The sequence below is a fragment of the Cricetulus griseus genome, chromosome 4, assembly GCF_003668045.3.
Source record: "Cricetulus griseus strain 17A/GY chromosome 4, alternate assembly CriGri-PICRH-1.0, whole genome shotgun sequence".
Taxonomy (NCBI): Eukaryota; Metazoa; Chordata; class Mammalia; order Rodentia; family Cricetidae; genus Cricetulus; species Cricetulus griseus.
In genome coordinates, this window is record NC_048597.1 from 97,415,970 (window position 1) to 97,431,750 (window position 15,781).

At 46.9% G+C, this 15,781-nt stretch overlaps 1 protein-coding gene across 1 annotated transcript in view; it reads left to right on the forward strand.

The window, feature by feature from the left end:
* The window catches only part of Ksr2 (kinase suppressor of ras 2), a 334,523-nt gene that overhangs the window by 66,204 nt on the left and 252,538 nt on the right, over positions 1 to 15,781 (forward strand). The window contains exons 2-3 of the mRNA XM_035444175.1: positions 9,795 to 9,935; positions 14,272 to 14,422. Coding sequence (XP_035300066.1) covers positions 9,795 to 9,935; positions 14,272 to 14,422 — 292 coding nt within the window. The remainder of the gene's footprint in view (positions 1 to 9,794; positions 9,936 to 14,271; positions 14,423 to 15,781) is intronic.

A 15,781-nucleotide genomic window follows, 5' to 3' on the forward strand; every position in this document is an offset into this window, starting at 1 on the left:
TGGAGCTACTTGGTCCCTGTTGGTTGTGCTCATGACCTTAGGCAGGTTAGTGGTCTTACTGCACCTCTGTTCTCTTCCCTCTAAGAGGACTTAAGGTACATAAGATGACAATCACTTCATATTAGTGAAGCTCTTATCCCAGAGCCTAGCACACGGCAAGCATTGTGGCCACAAATTCAACTATGACTAGATTCTTGAATAATAGTTGATGAATTAGTAGTGTTACTATCAACAGACTAGTAGACACAGCAAGTATATACAAATCAACAAGTGGCATTTTTGCTACAAATATACTATGGAGGTGGTTATATTTCAAATTATATATGAATATTCATGTTTGTGAGACTCCACATTACATTATAAACATAATAGAACTATATTATGGTAGCATGTTATTATAACACAAATGTTAATATTATAGCAATGTTGAGGCTGAGAGTGTAGCCCAAAGAGTAGAGCACTTGCCAAGTCTTCGTGAAGCCCTGGGTTCCATCCCCAACACAGCAGAAACAGGGTGTGGTGGTGCATATCTGTGCTGAAGCATTCAGGAAGTGGAGGCAGGAGGGTCCATCCTTGACTACACAGTGAGTTTGTGGCCAGCCTGGGCTACGTGAGCTCTGTCTCAGAAACTATAAACATTCTAATGATGTTGCTAGAGGAATTACTGGGGGCTGAGTGCACACACTCTGTTTCTTTTTTTTTTTTTTCTTCTTCTTTTTTTTTTCTTTTTTGGTTTTTCGAGACAGGGTTTCTCTGTGTAGCTTTGGAGCCTATCCTGGCACCTGCTCTGGAGACCAGGCTGGCCTTGAACTCACAGAGATCCACCTGTCTCTGCCTCCCAAGTGCTGGGATTAAAGGTGTACGCCACCAAGCCCGGCTCACACTCTGTTTCTTACTAGGACCCTTGGCTCTTTGTAATATTCCTTACTGGAAAGAGTGAAGGGAGAGATGGAGGTGGGGCTAGAGAGATGGCTTTGTGCCTGTGTCCAGTTCCCAGCATCCATTGTGAACTGTTGCCTTTAACTCCAGCTCCAGGGGATTCAGGACTCCATGGGCATCTGCGCTCACGTGTATGTGTACACAAGCTCTCTCTCTCTCTCTCTCTCTCTCTCTCTCTCTCTCTCTCTCTCTCTCTCTCTCTCACACACACACACACACACACACTTAATAAAAAGAATCTTAAAAAAAGAAAGAGAAAAGTGTTAGCTATCTTGAACCCAAAGCAGTGGGCAGTGGGATCCACAGCCCCCCCCCCCCGACTGCCCTGGACCCCTGGGGTCCTCTCGTCCTTGGGGTCCAGGCAGGGCAGAAGACACAGGCCCCTCCCCAGTAGGGAACTTGCCTCTAGATGCAATAGGGTCAGTTGTTTGAAACCTTCCCAGTCAGACAATTTTCTCCCCTGTCAGCCGGCCCCTCCTGCAGGGGTGTTATGACAATGGTCACCCTGGCAACCTCGGGAAGGCCTTAGGCCTCTGGTTGCAGCTTCAGCTGTTTCACTACCCAGGCGGGGTTTGACAGGCCCGGAGCTTTGGCTGCACAGCCAGGGAGCCAGTCCTGCCCAGGCTATACCTTGGGAAAGGGCTTAGGGCTTCATTTCTGGAGGTTGGTAGTCATTTCCAGTGATGCACATTTATCAAAAAAAAAAAAAAAAAAAAAAAAAAAAAAAAAAAAAAGTGGAAAGACCGCTGTCTGTCTGCTGGGCAGAATCCAAATGCTGGGGAACACAGGCGGAGAGCTCCTGTTTGGAGCTGACAGAATGATGGGTGTGTGGTGGTGGGGAGGTGTAACCATGGAAACCAATAAACAGCATCATTTGTGATAAAGAGCGCTACCCAGGATGTGGGGTGTGTGTGGAACTGGGTGTGCCTGGTTTGGAAGTGAGAACTCTACAAGGTGGGAGGGGCCACACTGGTGGCTGCTAGGAAAGCTATACCAGTCGGCAGGAGGGACAGGTGCCAGCCAGGTCAGACCCTGTGGGTTCAGGACTGTTAGTAAAGAGGGTGCGGGAATGGAGTACTCAGGGCAGTCCTGAGGCATGGCAGTTCTGTGCTGCCTGCAGGCTGGCTGTGTCATTCCTGGGCTCCAGTTGTCCCACATGTGTCATGGGGTGCAATATGAACTCCAGCCCCAGAGGACTGGAGGATCCAGTGCACGCCCCTACTCATCATACCCAGCACTCCTCTCAATTTTCCTGACCCATCTATTAGGCAGAAGTGCCCAGGGGACGGCTTTAGGCAGTAGCAAAGCAGACTCCTGTGTGTTTCCTACAGGTCTCTGCAGTTTGTCTTAGTTTAGATTTGGAGTGAAAAGTTTCCTGTTTCCCATTAGGGATTTGAGACACGATTATTTTTAGAGCTGTCACATGCCTTGACTTTTAATTTTTTTTTTTGTTTATGCTGCTAAATTTACCGTCGTGCTAATATGGAATACAGTAATAAGGCGTGGGGACGCTTGGATGGCGTCTGGGCCTGCAGACAATTTCCATTTGCTTTGTGAGGTGCTGGGCTGCCCTCTGGTGTTCAGATGGAGAATTGCACCCTAGGATCCTTGCACCCTTAGCCAGGCTTGGAATGGCACTTGCGTCCCCGGTAGAACTTCAGAGGGTGGGTGCACTTGGACCAACCTTGCTGTAACTTGCTTTTTGTTTTTGTTTTTGTTTTTGAGACAGTGTTTTTCTACCGCCCTGGCTCTCCCAGAACTCGCTCTGTAGACCAGGGCCTCGAACTCAACGAGATCCACCTGCCTCTTGTCTCTTAGATTGCTGAGATTAAAGGTGTGTGCCACCACCGCCTGGCTCTTGCGGTAATTTGAAGGTGGATACTTTGAACTGCTTTTTTCACTTTAGCTCTGCTCAGATTTGAGTTGAGGATGACCTAAAAATCAACGAGGCCACCTGGTGGGAGGAGGTCACTGGGCAGGGCAAAGCCATCAAAGGCTCTTACCCTGTGTCTGCATCAGTGGAGAAGCAAGGAGAGGCCCTGAAAGTGGGCATTAGATGTCCGGAGTTTGGATCCTGGCCCTGCCACTTCTCTGTGTGATTTTGGGATGGGAGGTCCAGCACCCCGACCTCCATTTCCTCATCTGTAATACAGTCCCAATAATGTTGTCAGTATGCCAACACATTCAAAAGAAGAAACATATCAGGAACCATCTTTAAAATCTTATTTAGTGATGTTGAAGGATTTAATTAGCGGTTTGTTCTGGGGGTTGAACCTAGGATGTTTCATGTTGGCCTTGTGCTCTGTCACTGGGCTACACTTCTAATGTTAAAGGACTTAAAATTAGGAGCAAAAATTCACCCCAAGGGTATGTTCCTGCTTTGCACACCTTCTCTGGTAAAGGACTTTTGTTTGTTTGTTTGTTTGTTTATTTTTCGGAACAGGATTTCTCTGTGTAGCTTTGGAGCCTGTCCTGGAAGCCTGTCTCTGTAGACCAGCCTGGCCTCGAACTCACAGAGATTCGCCTGTCTCTGCCTCCCGAGCACTGGGATTAAAGGCATATGCCACCACTTCCCCGCCAATGGCCAGTTTTTCAATGCAGAGATTCTGTGGACAATACTTTTGCAAACTACGATAGAAATGACTCACTAGAAAATGAAATGGAATGACTCTTGCCAAATAACTGTGTGCCTCTAAATGCTCTGGCTCTCTGGGCTTACCTGAAGGGGCGTGGCTCCTGTCTTCGGAACACACCAGTCAGGAAGAGAACCGCCCCCCAAGGCAGGGGTGTGGTGTAATAAGCTTTGTACTTAAAACAACCCTCCACTCCCTAACTGTGAGAGATGGAAGGAGAGGCTTGCTTCCCTCAGCAAGCCCAGCGCTCCTGCCATTACCGTTCTGTGATAATGGATCCTTGCTGTGTAAGAAGCTGGCTCATCAATTTTGTATCTTGGATGCCCAGGCTGACCCCTGGCTGCCCTTCTCTCTTGGCTCTGACCACGTGGTCTTGCGGTTTGTGTTTACCACGTTGTCTTCCCAAAGATGGACACTGCTGCTCAGCCCATAGAATGGTGCAGCCACATGTAAGGCTTTCTACCTCAGTTCACCTAATCTAGAAGTCATGGTGATGCCAAGGTCTGTCAATTTGACAATCAGGATCCAGTAGCTCATGTCCAATTAACCAGACCTGGGTTCAAGACCTGGGTGAAGTTTGATGGTCTTGAGTCAGTGATGACCTTGGGCCAGTGACTTAATCGTTGTTGGCTTCAAAATTTTCCTTTGTAAAACATGGAAGGTGATCAGAGCACAAGGACTGAATGATTAATGAAAGGTGTCCGTCTTAGGACCATAGCTGACAGCCATGATGGTGCTGTGACCTTAGTCTTGGGGAAACAAGATTTCTAGGCAGATTTACTGCCATTTAAATGACTTTACTGGGGCTGGAGAGATGGCTCAGAAGTTAAGGGTACACATTGCTCTTGAAGAGGACCCAGGTTCCGATCCCAGCTGCCACAACTCATAACTGTCTACAACTCCAGCTCCAGGAAATATTTTGCCCTCTTCTGGCTACTTCAGGGTCCTATATGTACATGGTACACATAAATCCATGCAGGTAAGCACATAAAATAAATTAATAAATTAAAAGAAAATGTCACTATCAAACCAGGCATCACTACACACATCTGTAATCTCTGCATTTGGGAGGCTGAGGCAGGAGGATCAAGAGTTTAAGGGCTTAGCAGTAAGACCTGTCTGAACACATGAACACTCTCTCTCTCTCTCTCTCTCTCTCTCTCTCTCTCTCTCTCTCACTCAATCTCAGGGTCTTAAGCCCCTTCATACTGCTTGTTGTCTAGGTTCTTTTCCATGCGATTAGGAAAATCATAGATTTGAAAAGATGTTCTTTATTCTAAAATCAATGAGAACAGATACAACACAACACGGCAAAAATGGCCAGGCCCTGTGTGAGAACCTGTATGTGGTGTGTCAGCAGGGAGAGCGCAGGGAATCTGGATGCTGGGATCTTGTGTGTGGGTATTAATACAGTGACAGGCTTGCCAAGGGGGAATGCCCTCTGAGTCCTGCCCAATTCTCTCTCTATTCCTGTTCATACCACACGGCACTGGTATTCCAGCATGTTGTGTTCCCAAGTCAGACTTAGACTTTGGAATATTATATGTCTCCCCACTTAACATCAGGGAATGTACTTCACTATGGAGAAGAAAACTGAGAATAACCAACCAACAACAAGAATATCAACAAGGAAAACCCATCATCGCTCCACCAGAAAGACTCACTCACATTTTTCAAACCTCTTCGGGCATGTTCTGTGCATCGATACGCAGGTTTTCATGGTGTGAGGATGGAACCCAGGACCTCACACAGGTTAAGCAAGTACTCCACTACGAACCTACACTTCTAGACCTCCTTTAACTTCTTTTTTAAAATTACAAAGTTTTATTTTATTTTTTCATTTTATGTGTATGGGTGTTTTGCCTGTGTATGTCTGTGCACCATGTGTGTGCAATGCCTGGAGGAACCAGAAGGGGGCATCAGGTCTCCTAGAACTAGAGTTACAATTGTGAGCCATCCTCAATTGTGAACTTAAGTCCTCTGCTGAGCAGACAGTGTTCTTGACCAATGAACCATCTCTCCAGTCCTCAACTTCCACTGTTTGTTTTTTTAAATTTTAGTCAAGATCTCATTAAGTTGCTCAAGGTGGCCTTGAACTCACTTAAAAAAAAAGACATACCTTTATTAGTATTAATTATGTATGTATGTTCTAGTTGTTATGCTAAAAAAACAACTGCAGAATTAATGTGAATTTTATGTTTAAGTGCACAATATCTAAAACACACCCTGTTGGGCAGTGGTGGCACATGCCTTTGATCCCAGCACCGGGGAAGCAGAGGTAGACAGAGTTCTGAGTTTGGGCCCAGCCTGGTCTACAGAGTGAGTTCTAGGACTGGTAAGGCTAGGGTTATGTAGAGAAAACCTGTCTCAATACCCCTTCACAACCCCCCAACCCCCAAAACTCCACATCCCTTCATCATGTGCTCAGTTTAATACATTAGCAACTCACTTCACACCCCCCAAAAGTATTGGCTATGCATTTTAGACTCACAGAACAACTTAGCTTTTCCTAGTTTCATTGATTGATGGATTGATTGATTTTTATGGTGCCAGCGGTCAACCCAAAGGCCTTTCTTTCACATGCTAGGCAGCATAGCCAGCACCCTCAGACCTATTTGTGGTTTTGTTTCTTTGAAATAGGGAGTCTCACTATACATCCCAGGCTGGTCTCAAATGCCTGGCATCTAACAATCCTCCTGCCTCAGCCTCCGGAGTGGGTGGAATGAGAGGTGCCCATCACCACCCCTGGGCTCAGTTTAGTATCTTTCTTCTCAAACAATACAATTGTATTTCACAGAAAATGTTTTATATTATTTTGGCTTTTAAATTTCAACCAAATTCATTTACATGAAACAAAACAAAACACCAATCTGTCCCTGAGCTGAGTGAACCGCACCAGTGTCCCCTTCGTCACCTGTGGCTGGAGGTTCCCCTCTGGACATTTGACACTGACTGATTGCTTACATTGGTTGCACTGATGATGCCTCTGGCCTCTGCTCCTGAAGGTCTGGAATCAAAGTAGACTTTGAGAGCACATCCACAATCCGAGATTAAAGGCAACTGGATTCCTGGAGTTAGGCAAAAGCAAGTTCCTATTGCTCAGAGCCACACCCCTGGCCCTCCCCTGCCTTGCACACAACACCTTTAAGGCAGTTGGCTGGACAGACAGACAGTACAGCTGGTGAGAGCTTGCTCAAACCATTGCAGTCATGTAATAAAACTTGTTAAGATGTTTGTCCACGTGATGGTTCATCTTGAAACTGCTAGGCTCTCTGCCAGCTCTGCCTGACTCTGCACTACTCCAGGATGGCTTAGCAAGGGAAACCTAGCTAGTGTCTCCAAAAGATGGTGGTCGCTCAGTCAGTCTGGTCTGGCTTTGTGTCTTCAGCCATCACTGTTGGAGTTTGTGGTGGTTTGAATGGAATTGGTCCCCATAAACTCATAGGGAGTGGCACTGTTAGGAGGTGTGGCTTTGTTAGAGTAGGTGTGGCTTTGTTGGAGGCAGTGTGCCATTGTGGAGGTGGGCTTTGAGGTTTCATATATGCTCAAGCTATGCCCAGTGTCTCAGTTCACTTCCTGTTGGCTGTGCAAAATGTAGGACTCTCCGCTACCTCTCCAACACCATGTCTGCTTGCACGCCGCCATGCCCATCATGATGATAATGGACTGAACCTCTGAACTGTAAGCCACCCAATTAAGTGTTTTTCTTATTTATAAGAGTTGCCATGGTCGTGGTGTCTCTTCACAGCAATAGAAACCCTGACTAAGACATGGTTTGAATTGTGACTCCCCCAGGTCATGTTTTATGTGTATGTGTATGTGCATGTGTGTATACATGCCATGGGGCATGTGGAGGTCGGAGGTCAGAGGTCAACCCAAGGAAGTCAGTTCTTTTCTTCTACTGTGTGGGTCCTGGGAATTATCAGGCTTGGTGGCAAGCTCCTTTATTTGCTGGGCCATCTTGCTGGCCCTCATTTTTAAAACATCTCTAATAGAGCTTTGTTTAATTATTGAAAAGATGCAAACAACTGTATATAAAGAAACAGAACCACATCTTGTTGCTTTGTACAATAGGGGTTCCCCACCCTGAAAGACCCAGTCTTGCTCTCCCACACCACTTCCTCTGCTTGGCAAACTGGGATTGTCCCTGCCCCCATATCTTTCTTTCCTCTCCTCCTCCCTCTTCCCCTCCCTCCTTTTCTCTCTTTCCTTTTAGATTGTTTTACCTTTATTTATTTCTTTTTCTTTGTGAGTGTTCATCTGCATGTATGTATGTGTCCCAGAAGAGGGCGTCAGATCCTGGAAATGGAGTTACAGATGGTTGTGAGCTACCATGTGGGTGCTGGACACCAAACCCAGGTCTTCTGCAAGAGCAATGCCCTCTGTTAACCGTTAAGCCATTGCTCCAGCCCCCTGTGTTGCCTTTTTTGGTTAGTGTTGTTCATTTGTACAGAACTAGCCATGAACAAAACAAAACATGGAACCTTTTGCATGTCCTGGCATGTCCAGGAACATGGGCCAGGTCTCTTTTATTTTTTATTTTTTATTTTTTGTTTTTCGAGACAGGGTTTCTCTGTGTAGCTTTGGAGCCTATCCTGGCACTCGCACTGTAGACTAGGCTGGCCTCAAACTCACAAAGATCCACCTGCCTCTGCCTCCTGAGTGCTGGGATTAAAGGCATTCGGCACCAACACCCGGCTTGCCAGGTCTCTTTTAAAAAGCACTGAGTAGCTCGTGGATACTTGAGTATGAGTAGCCAATCCAAAGACAGAACAAAGTGCAAATGTTCTTTCTCCTGTCTCATGCATGCTGATGAGATGGGTGTGCTTGTTTGTTTTTATGTAAATAACTAAAACTTGACTGAACATTTGATACTTGACACTGAAGGGTGCAGGGCATCTGACTATTTCTTAGGGCTCATTGATATTTTGGTTTTATGATTGTCAATGCCGAGGATGCTGCTTTGCATAAGAACAGAGCACGAGATGGTAGAAACCCAAGCACCATCACTGGAAATTCTGTCCTAGCCCTATGACAGAATCTTTTTCATGCTTTTAAAAAATAAAACCCAAGTCAACTTTAAAACATTTTTAAATCTAGCCTTCTAACAGCTAGAGCAATCTGACACTTATACACTGAGGAATGGTGAGAGGCAAACACTACAAGTCTCTGTTTTCTGTAACTGAGCCATGGTGCTTCTCTGAGTGCAGAAAAGCTTATAGGTGCAGTTAGACATGGCCATTGCCTGCACAGGGTGGTCTCAATGGAAGCTGAGGTGCTGCAGCAGGGTTCACTGCTGGTGGGTGGTGTGACAGCACACTCAGGACAGTGCATTGTGTGTTCAGAACCAACAGTGAAGTCACCAGAGGTGACATTTGAGTTAGTTTTTAGTTATTACACATCCAGAAATCTTTACTGTCTCCCAAACTTCCTGAACCCTGCATTAGGTTATGTATGGACCCATAGCTTAAGAAGCCAGGGTATAGAGTCCTTTTTGCATCATGAGTTTCTGACAGGTGGATTCTCAGGGTGTTGACAGTCCTTTACTCTTGCAAGCAGAACCATAAAAAAAAAAAAATCCTTGGACACAGTTACTTTTCAAAAGATGTCCACCATAGAATGAGTCTCTTGGCATGCAAGTGTTGGGTCAAGGATCTTTGTGATTACAATGTCGGTTACCGAAAAGAGGAGGTAATATCCGCACCCCCACCACAGCAAAATACCAAGGCCTACCTGGTTGCCCATTTCCACCAACACGGTGAGAATGTGGGAGGCATACTAGTTCACTTCGTGTTGCTGTAACAAGATACCAGAAGTCAGGTACTTCATATAGAAAAGAAATGTATTTGACTTATGACTTTGGTGGCCAGAAGGTTCAGACAGCCTGTTGCCCTGGAACTTGGTCGGGAGGGAGAGGAACTGGCTGCTTGCAGTAGGGACCAAGCACAAGGGGTCTAGCCCCTTAACCAACCACTTCCAAGAGAACTACAGCAATCCATGTCTGGTTCACCTCCCTCTGGGTGTCACATCCCATCTCTCAGTCTTGTTCCATCATAGACCAAGGTTCTCACAAACCATGTCAGGTGGAAGGCTGGGTCTTATTTTAGTGGAGACAGACTTTACAGCGCAGGATTGGCTGGCGTTAGCGTGTGCATGGATAGCGGGCTTCTCGCCCCTGCTGCCCATCTCTGAGCTGTGTTCTTGTGCTCTATGTCTCTGCAGAGCAAGCTGGTGAAGTACTTCAGCCGGCAGTTGTCCTGCAAGAAGAAGGTGGCCCTGCAGGAGCGCAATGCTGAACTGGACGGCTTCCCCCAGCTCCGCCACTGGTTCAGGATCGTGGATGTGCGCAAAGAAGTCCTGGAGGTGACCACAGGCAGTTCTGAACCCCTTGGCTCTCACTGGCCAGAGACCGCCTTTGCTACTCCCTAGATGGCAGGCGTGGGTGGTGCCCAGCACAGACTCTGGCACATAGTAGGCCCTCAATATTTGTTAGAGGAAGGCTTGCAGGATCTCACATGTATCTGAGTGGGACTGTTAAGGGCAAGTTATAGAGTCAGCATTTGTAGTTGGGGGTGTGGCAGTGGCTTACATGTAGTCAGGATTTCATTTGTATCTGATTTCTTTCGTATCTGCCACTAAATAGAGTCACTTGTCACTCTAAGTCACCATGTTGACCAGCGCTGCTCATTGACTTTTTGCTGTGGTGGGGATATTTCTCGTTTGTTCTGTCTGAGAGAGCAGCCTTACTCCAGCAGGCATACATGGCTCCTGGAGCACTAGGATTGCGATTAGTGTGGGGACTAAGGATCTGGATTTTGAATTGTGTTTAATATGAATGACTGTGGCCAGTGCTGCCATATTGGATCATAGAGACTCAGGCCATCAGTCTTTCCATGCAGATAATGGAGGCCAGAGGTTGGCTCAGTGGGTGAGGTGCTTGGCCGTGGGCCTGTGTTCAGTCCTCAGAACCCATGTACAAAAGCTGGGTGTGAAGGCATATACTGGTAATGCCAGTGCTGGGGAGGCAGAAACAGGTGGATCCTTGGGTGCATTCATGCACGAGTGTACACACACACACACACACACACACACACACACACACACACACACACACACACGCCTAACTATTATATATTCCTTTCTTTCTTCCCCTCATCCTCCTTGTCTTCCTCCTTCTCTTTCCTCTTCTAGTCTCATGTAACCCAGGCTAGCATTAAACTCATTCTCTAGCTACTGGTGGCCTTGAACTTCTGCTCTTCCCTCCTCTGTCTCCCAAGTACTGGTATTACAGGCGTGAGCCCCAACCTCTTTGCTTAAGTGGCTGGTTCATGAAAGAAGGTGACTCACATAAAATGTCCAGTTCAGAGCGAGGCTCTTAATAGCACCCCGTGAATGGCTCAGGGCTTTGCAGGGATGACCCTGATGTCTGGGCCTTGGGACTCTTTTTACGAACTTTTGAGGTCTCATTGTGATCTCCACAGTACAGGGAGAGAAACTGAGCTCAGAGAAGTAACTTGTCAGCAGGGAGTGGGTGGGGCTAGTGTGCCAGGCTAGATGGACTCCAGGGCACCCTGTGGGAGTCTCTGAAGTCTGTTTATTTTCCTGAGTTTGGGCAGAACATGGGGTGCCCCTGCCTGTGGGAGCACAGGGTTCCTTACAACATGTACCACAAAGCGTCATCCCACTTAGGGCTTGTGGTTAAAGGGAGCGACCTCCTTCAGCCTTGCCAGCTCTCAACCTTGACCTTTACCCCACCTCTGTGAATACCATCTTCCATCCCATCCATACAGTTCACACATGCACACACACACACACCACACACACACCACACACACACACCACACACACACACCACACACACATACACATTATATACACCACACACACACCATACACACACACACCACACACACACCACACACACATACACATTATATACAACACACACACACACACATTATATACACCATACACACATATCACACACACACCACACAAACACCCCCCACATCACACACACACCATACACACCACACACACCATACACACACACACACACACACACCACACACACATACACATTATATACACCATACACACACCATACACCACACACACACACACCACACATATATCACACACACACCACACAAACACACCCCCACATCACACACACATCATACACACCACACACACCATACACACACACACACACACACACCACACACACATACACATTATATACACCATACACACACCATACACACCACACACACACACCACACATATATCACACACACACCACACAAACACAACCCCACATCACACACACATCATACACACCACACACACCATACACACACACCACACACACTTACACATTATATACACCATACACACACCATACACACCACACACACACACCACACATATATCACACACACACCACACAAACACACCCCCACATCATACACATACCATACACACCACACACACCATACACACACACACACACCATACACGCACATCACCCACACATACCACACATACACCACACACACCACACACACACATCCATCACCCACACACACTACACAAACACCCCCCACAACACACACATCACACACATACCATACATACCACATACACAAACACACACACCATACATACCACACACACATCACACATACCATACACACCACATACACCACACACACATCATACACACACCACACACATACACATTATATACACCACACACACACCATACACACCACATCCCCCCCCACACCACACACATATAACACACACCACACAAACACCCCCCCACATCACACACATACCATACATACCACACACACCACACACACACATACCACACAAACACCCCCCACAACACACACATCACACATAGACCATACATACCACATACACAAACACAGACACCATACACAGCACACACACATCACACATAGCATACACACCACATACACCACACACATACCATACACACCATACACACCACACACACACCACACACACATCACACCCCCCACATCAAACACACACACACACACACACACACACACACACACACACACACACCCTTTCAAATTACAGGATTAAAATGCAGCTGGGTCCCGAGGCAAGGAGAGGGCTTTAGCTTGTGCATCTGTCCTAGTTATTACCAACTGTAACTCCATGCAACCTAAAAACACCTGAAAAAAGAATCCTAATTGAATAATCATCTTTTTCAGGATGGGCTTTGGCCAAATCTGTGAGGGAGGTCTTGATTGCTAACTGATGCAGGAGGGTCCAGCCCATGTGAGCAGTGCCATCCCTGCCCAGCTGGACCTGGGTTGTGTTAAGGAGGGTAGCGAGCTGTAGAAGAGGCAGCACACGCTGTTCCTCTATGTCTGCTCCAGGTTCCTGATTTGTGTTCCTGTCCCAATTTTTTACTGTGACCTGGAAGTGTAAGCTGAGTAAACCCTTCCTCCTGAGTTGCTGTTGATCAGAGTGTTTCTCAGAGCATCCAGGATCAAACTAGAACAGCACTGTTCTCTGAATGGTCAGCCTGCACCCCCAACCCTGGCATATCCAGCTGAACCTTCACTGTGTTCCTACTTGTCTGTAGGTGACTCAGTTTCTTGTCTCCTGTCCCTGCCCTGACTTCACAGTCACTGTCTCTGGCTTTTTCCCTGTGGGTATTTTTTTGTTGTTGTTGAAAAATGGAATTTATGGACTCTGTTTTTGTGACTCTGTATGTTATTGTAATGCATAGACATGGCCACAAGGGGCAGAAAGGGCCCATAATATTGCCCATGAATCACCATCCACAGATTTACAAGCCTTATTTAAATAATAATATACTATGCCAGTGTAAAAACCCTTCACTACTGTTAAATACTATGAATGAAGACTCTTATTTGCCCAAAGCTCAAGGAACTTGTTGGTAATGTTGCAGACTTATTTAGGAAAATGTTTAGGGAGGGGACTCTGTGCAGGGCAGGGAAAGGGCCACCTGTGCAACACATTGCAATCTGGGAGTCCTGTGTCTTCTTTCTTCAACTCGTTTGTTCAGATAGACCCTTTACCCTGCTCTATACTATTCCTCAGCCTTATCATATAGCCTCATGGTGCTCAGGAATTTTCAAGGTTCATTTCCAGTCTCAAGCCACCCATGGGACTTGGGTTGCCTTCCTTTTAGGCTCTTAAAGCAACATGACTCCTAGACCCTGTGGATGCATCAGGAAGGAAGCTGAGAGTGGAGGAGGTTTTGTGTTTAATTGGCTTGTTCTGAGTCCACCCCGGCTAAATTCAGCAGAGCCATTTTCTCACAGAAGTATGAAATGGGGACTGACCCTGTGAGGTTCAGAAGCTGGACTGAGTGTGAGGACTGTTGATTACAGACTGAGTGTGCACCTACACTCAGCACCTCCATTTTATAAGAGAGAAGAGCAAGGCCTAGAGAGGTTAAGTAACCTATCTAAGTGGCAAACGGGAGACTCAACCCCAAATTAAACCAAGTGTTTGCTTAGTGCGGAGTCTCTCACTGGGTACCAGCAGAGGGCAGTGTGGAGGCACCATGCTGTTTCCTTCTGCAGTTCTCCTGAGTGCCACAAGAGGGCGGTATGGAAATGCCATGCCATGTCAGCACAAGATTCCAGGTCCAGCTGACTGCCTTTGTCCCCTCCTCTAGGAGATCTCCCCTGACCAGCTGAGCCTGGAGGACCTCCTAGAGATGACAGATGAGCAGGTGTGTGAGACGGTGGAGAAGTATGGAGCCAACCGGGAGGAGTGTGCCCGGCTCAACGCCTCCCTGTCATGTCTCAGGAATGTGCACACATCAGGTGAGCAGCCAAGGAGGTCAGGATTGTCCCCTGTTCATCAGACACTGTCCTTCGAGCTTCCTGTGCAGGTCAGCATATAAGAGAGTGGACCCTGGAAGTCAGCTCAAGAGTACAGATGGCTGTGAGGTTTGGAAGTAGGTGGGGTTGGAATGCCACTCTGCAGAGGATGGCTTACTATGGGTCCTGGATTATTAGGGTCCTGATGTGGGAACCTTGGGAGGCCAGGTCTTTCCCCCTCAGGCACTGGGAAGTGGCCTTGCGTTCTGAATAGCAGTTCTGAAATAAGCAGTTCTGCTTATTTCTATGCAAAAACACTGTGCATTCTTTGCAACAGAAATCAGGTTGTAATTGCCCCAGGCCCTGGCCTCCAGGGACCTGCAGTTGTCATTTTACTATATTTTCTGGAGCAATCCTTCCATGCCAACCAGTATATTCTCCTTCTCCTTCTCCTTCTTCTCCTCATTTTTCTCCTCCTCCTCCTCCTCCTCTTCCTCCTCCCCCACTCTGTCTCTCATTTTTTCCCATAGCACTGCTAAGATTATTAGATATATTTAAAATTCTTTCCTCTTAAGAAAAATTCTGTGGCTTTGCTTTATCAATAATTTACAATCTAAATTTGTCATCGCTTTCTCTTTCTTTCTTTCTTTCTTTCTTTCTTTCTTTCTTTTCCTGGATCCTTCCAATTAATCGCTCAAAACTGTGATATTGGGCTGGAGATGTAGCTCAGTTAGTTGGTAGAATGTTTGCAGAACACACACAAGGTTCTGGGTTCGATTCCCCAGGGCGTTGTAAATGGAGTGTGGTGGAGCACGGACTATAACCTCAGCATTTGGGAGGCAGAAATCGAGAGGATAGGGAGTTCAAGATCATCCTTGGTTACACAGAGAGTTTGAAGCCAGTGTGGGATACGGAGACCCTGTCTCAAAAGAAAAAGGACGAAAACCCATGGAGTTTATTAGCGGAACATTAACAGTAGGCGCCTGAAAACTTGCCTTCCCTCTTGTCTCTTGGGCTCCCTGAAAACTGTTGGACACACCAGCACTGCCGTTTCAGTTCTCACCACAAGGTGGCGCCGTCGACCACAGGTCTGGTTAGAAAATACGCAACTAACAATTAGGATTTACGGAGTGACTGTTAATATGCCAGGAGGGTGGAGGACCCGGCAGGGAGCCAGACAGAACAGGTTTCCAGTGTGCTGGCCTGAGGTCCTCAGCGCCATCTTAAGAAGACATGTTAAAAAAAAAAAAAAAAAGCCAGTTGTGGTGGCGTAGGCTTGTCATTCCCATTGTCAGGGAGGCACAGATAGGTGGATCCCCGAGGCACGCAGGTCAGGCAGCCTGGCCCACTCAGCCAGTTCCA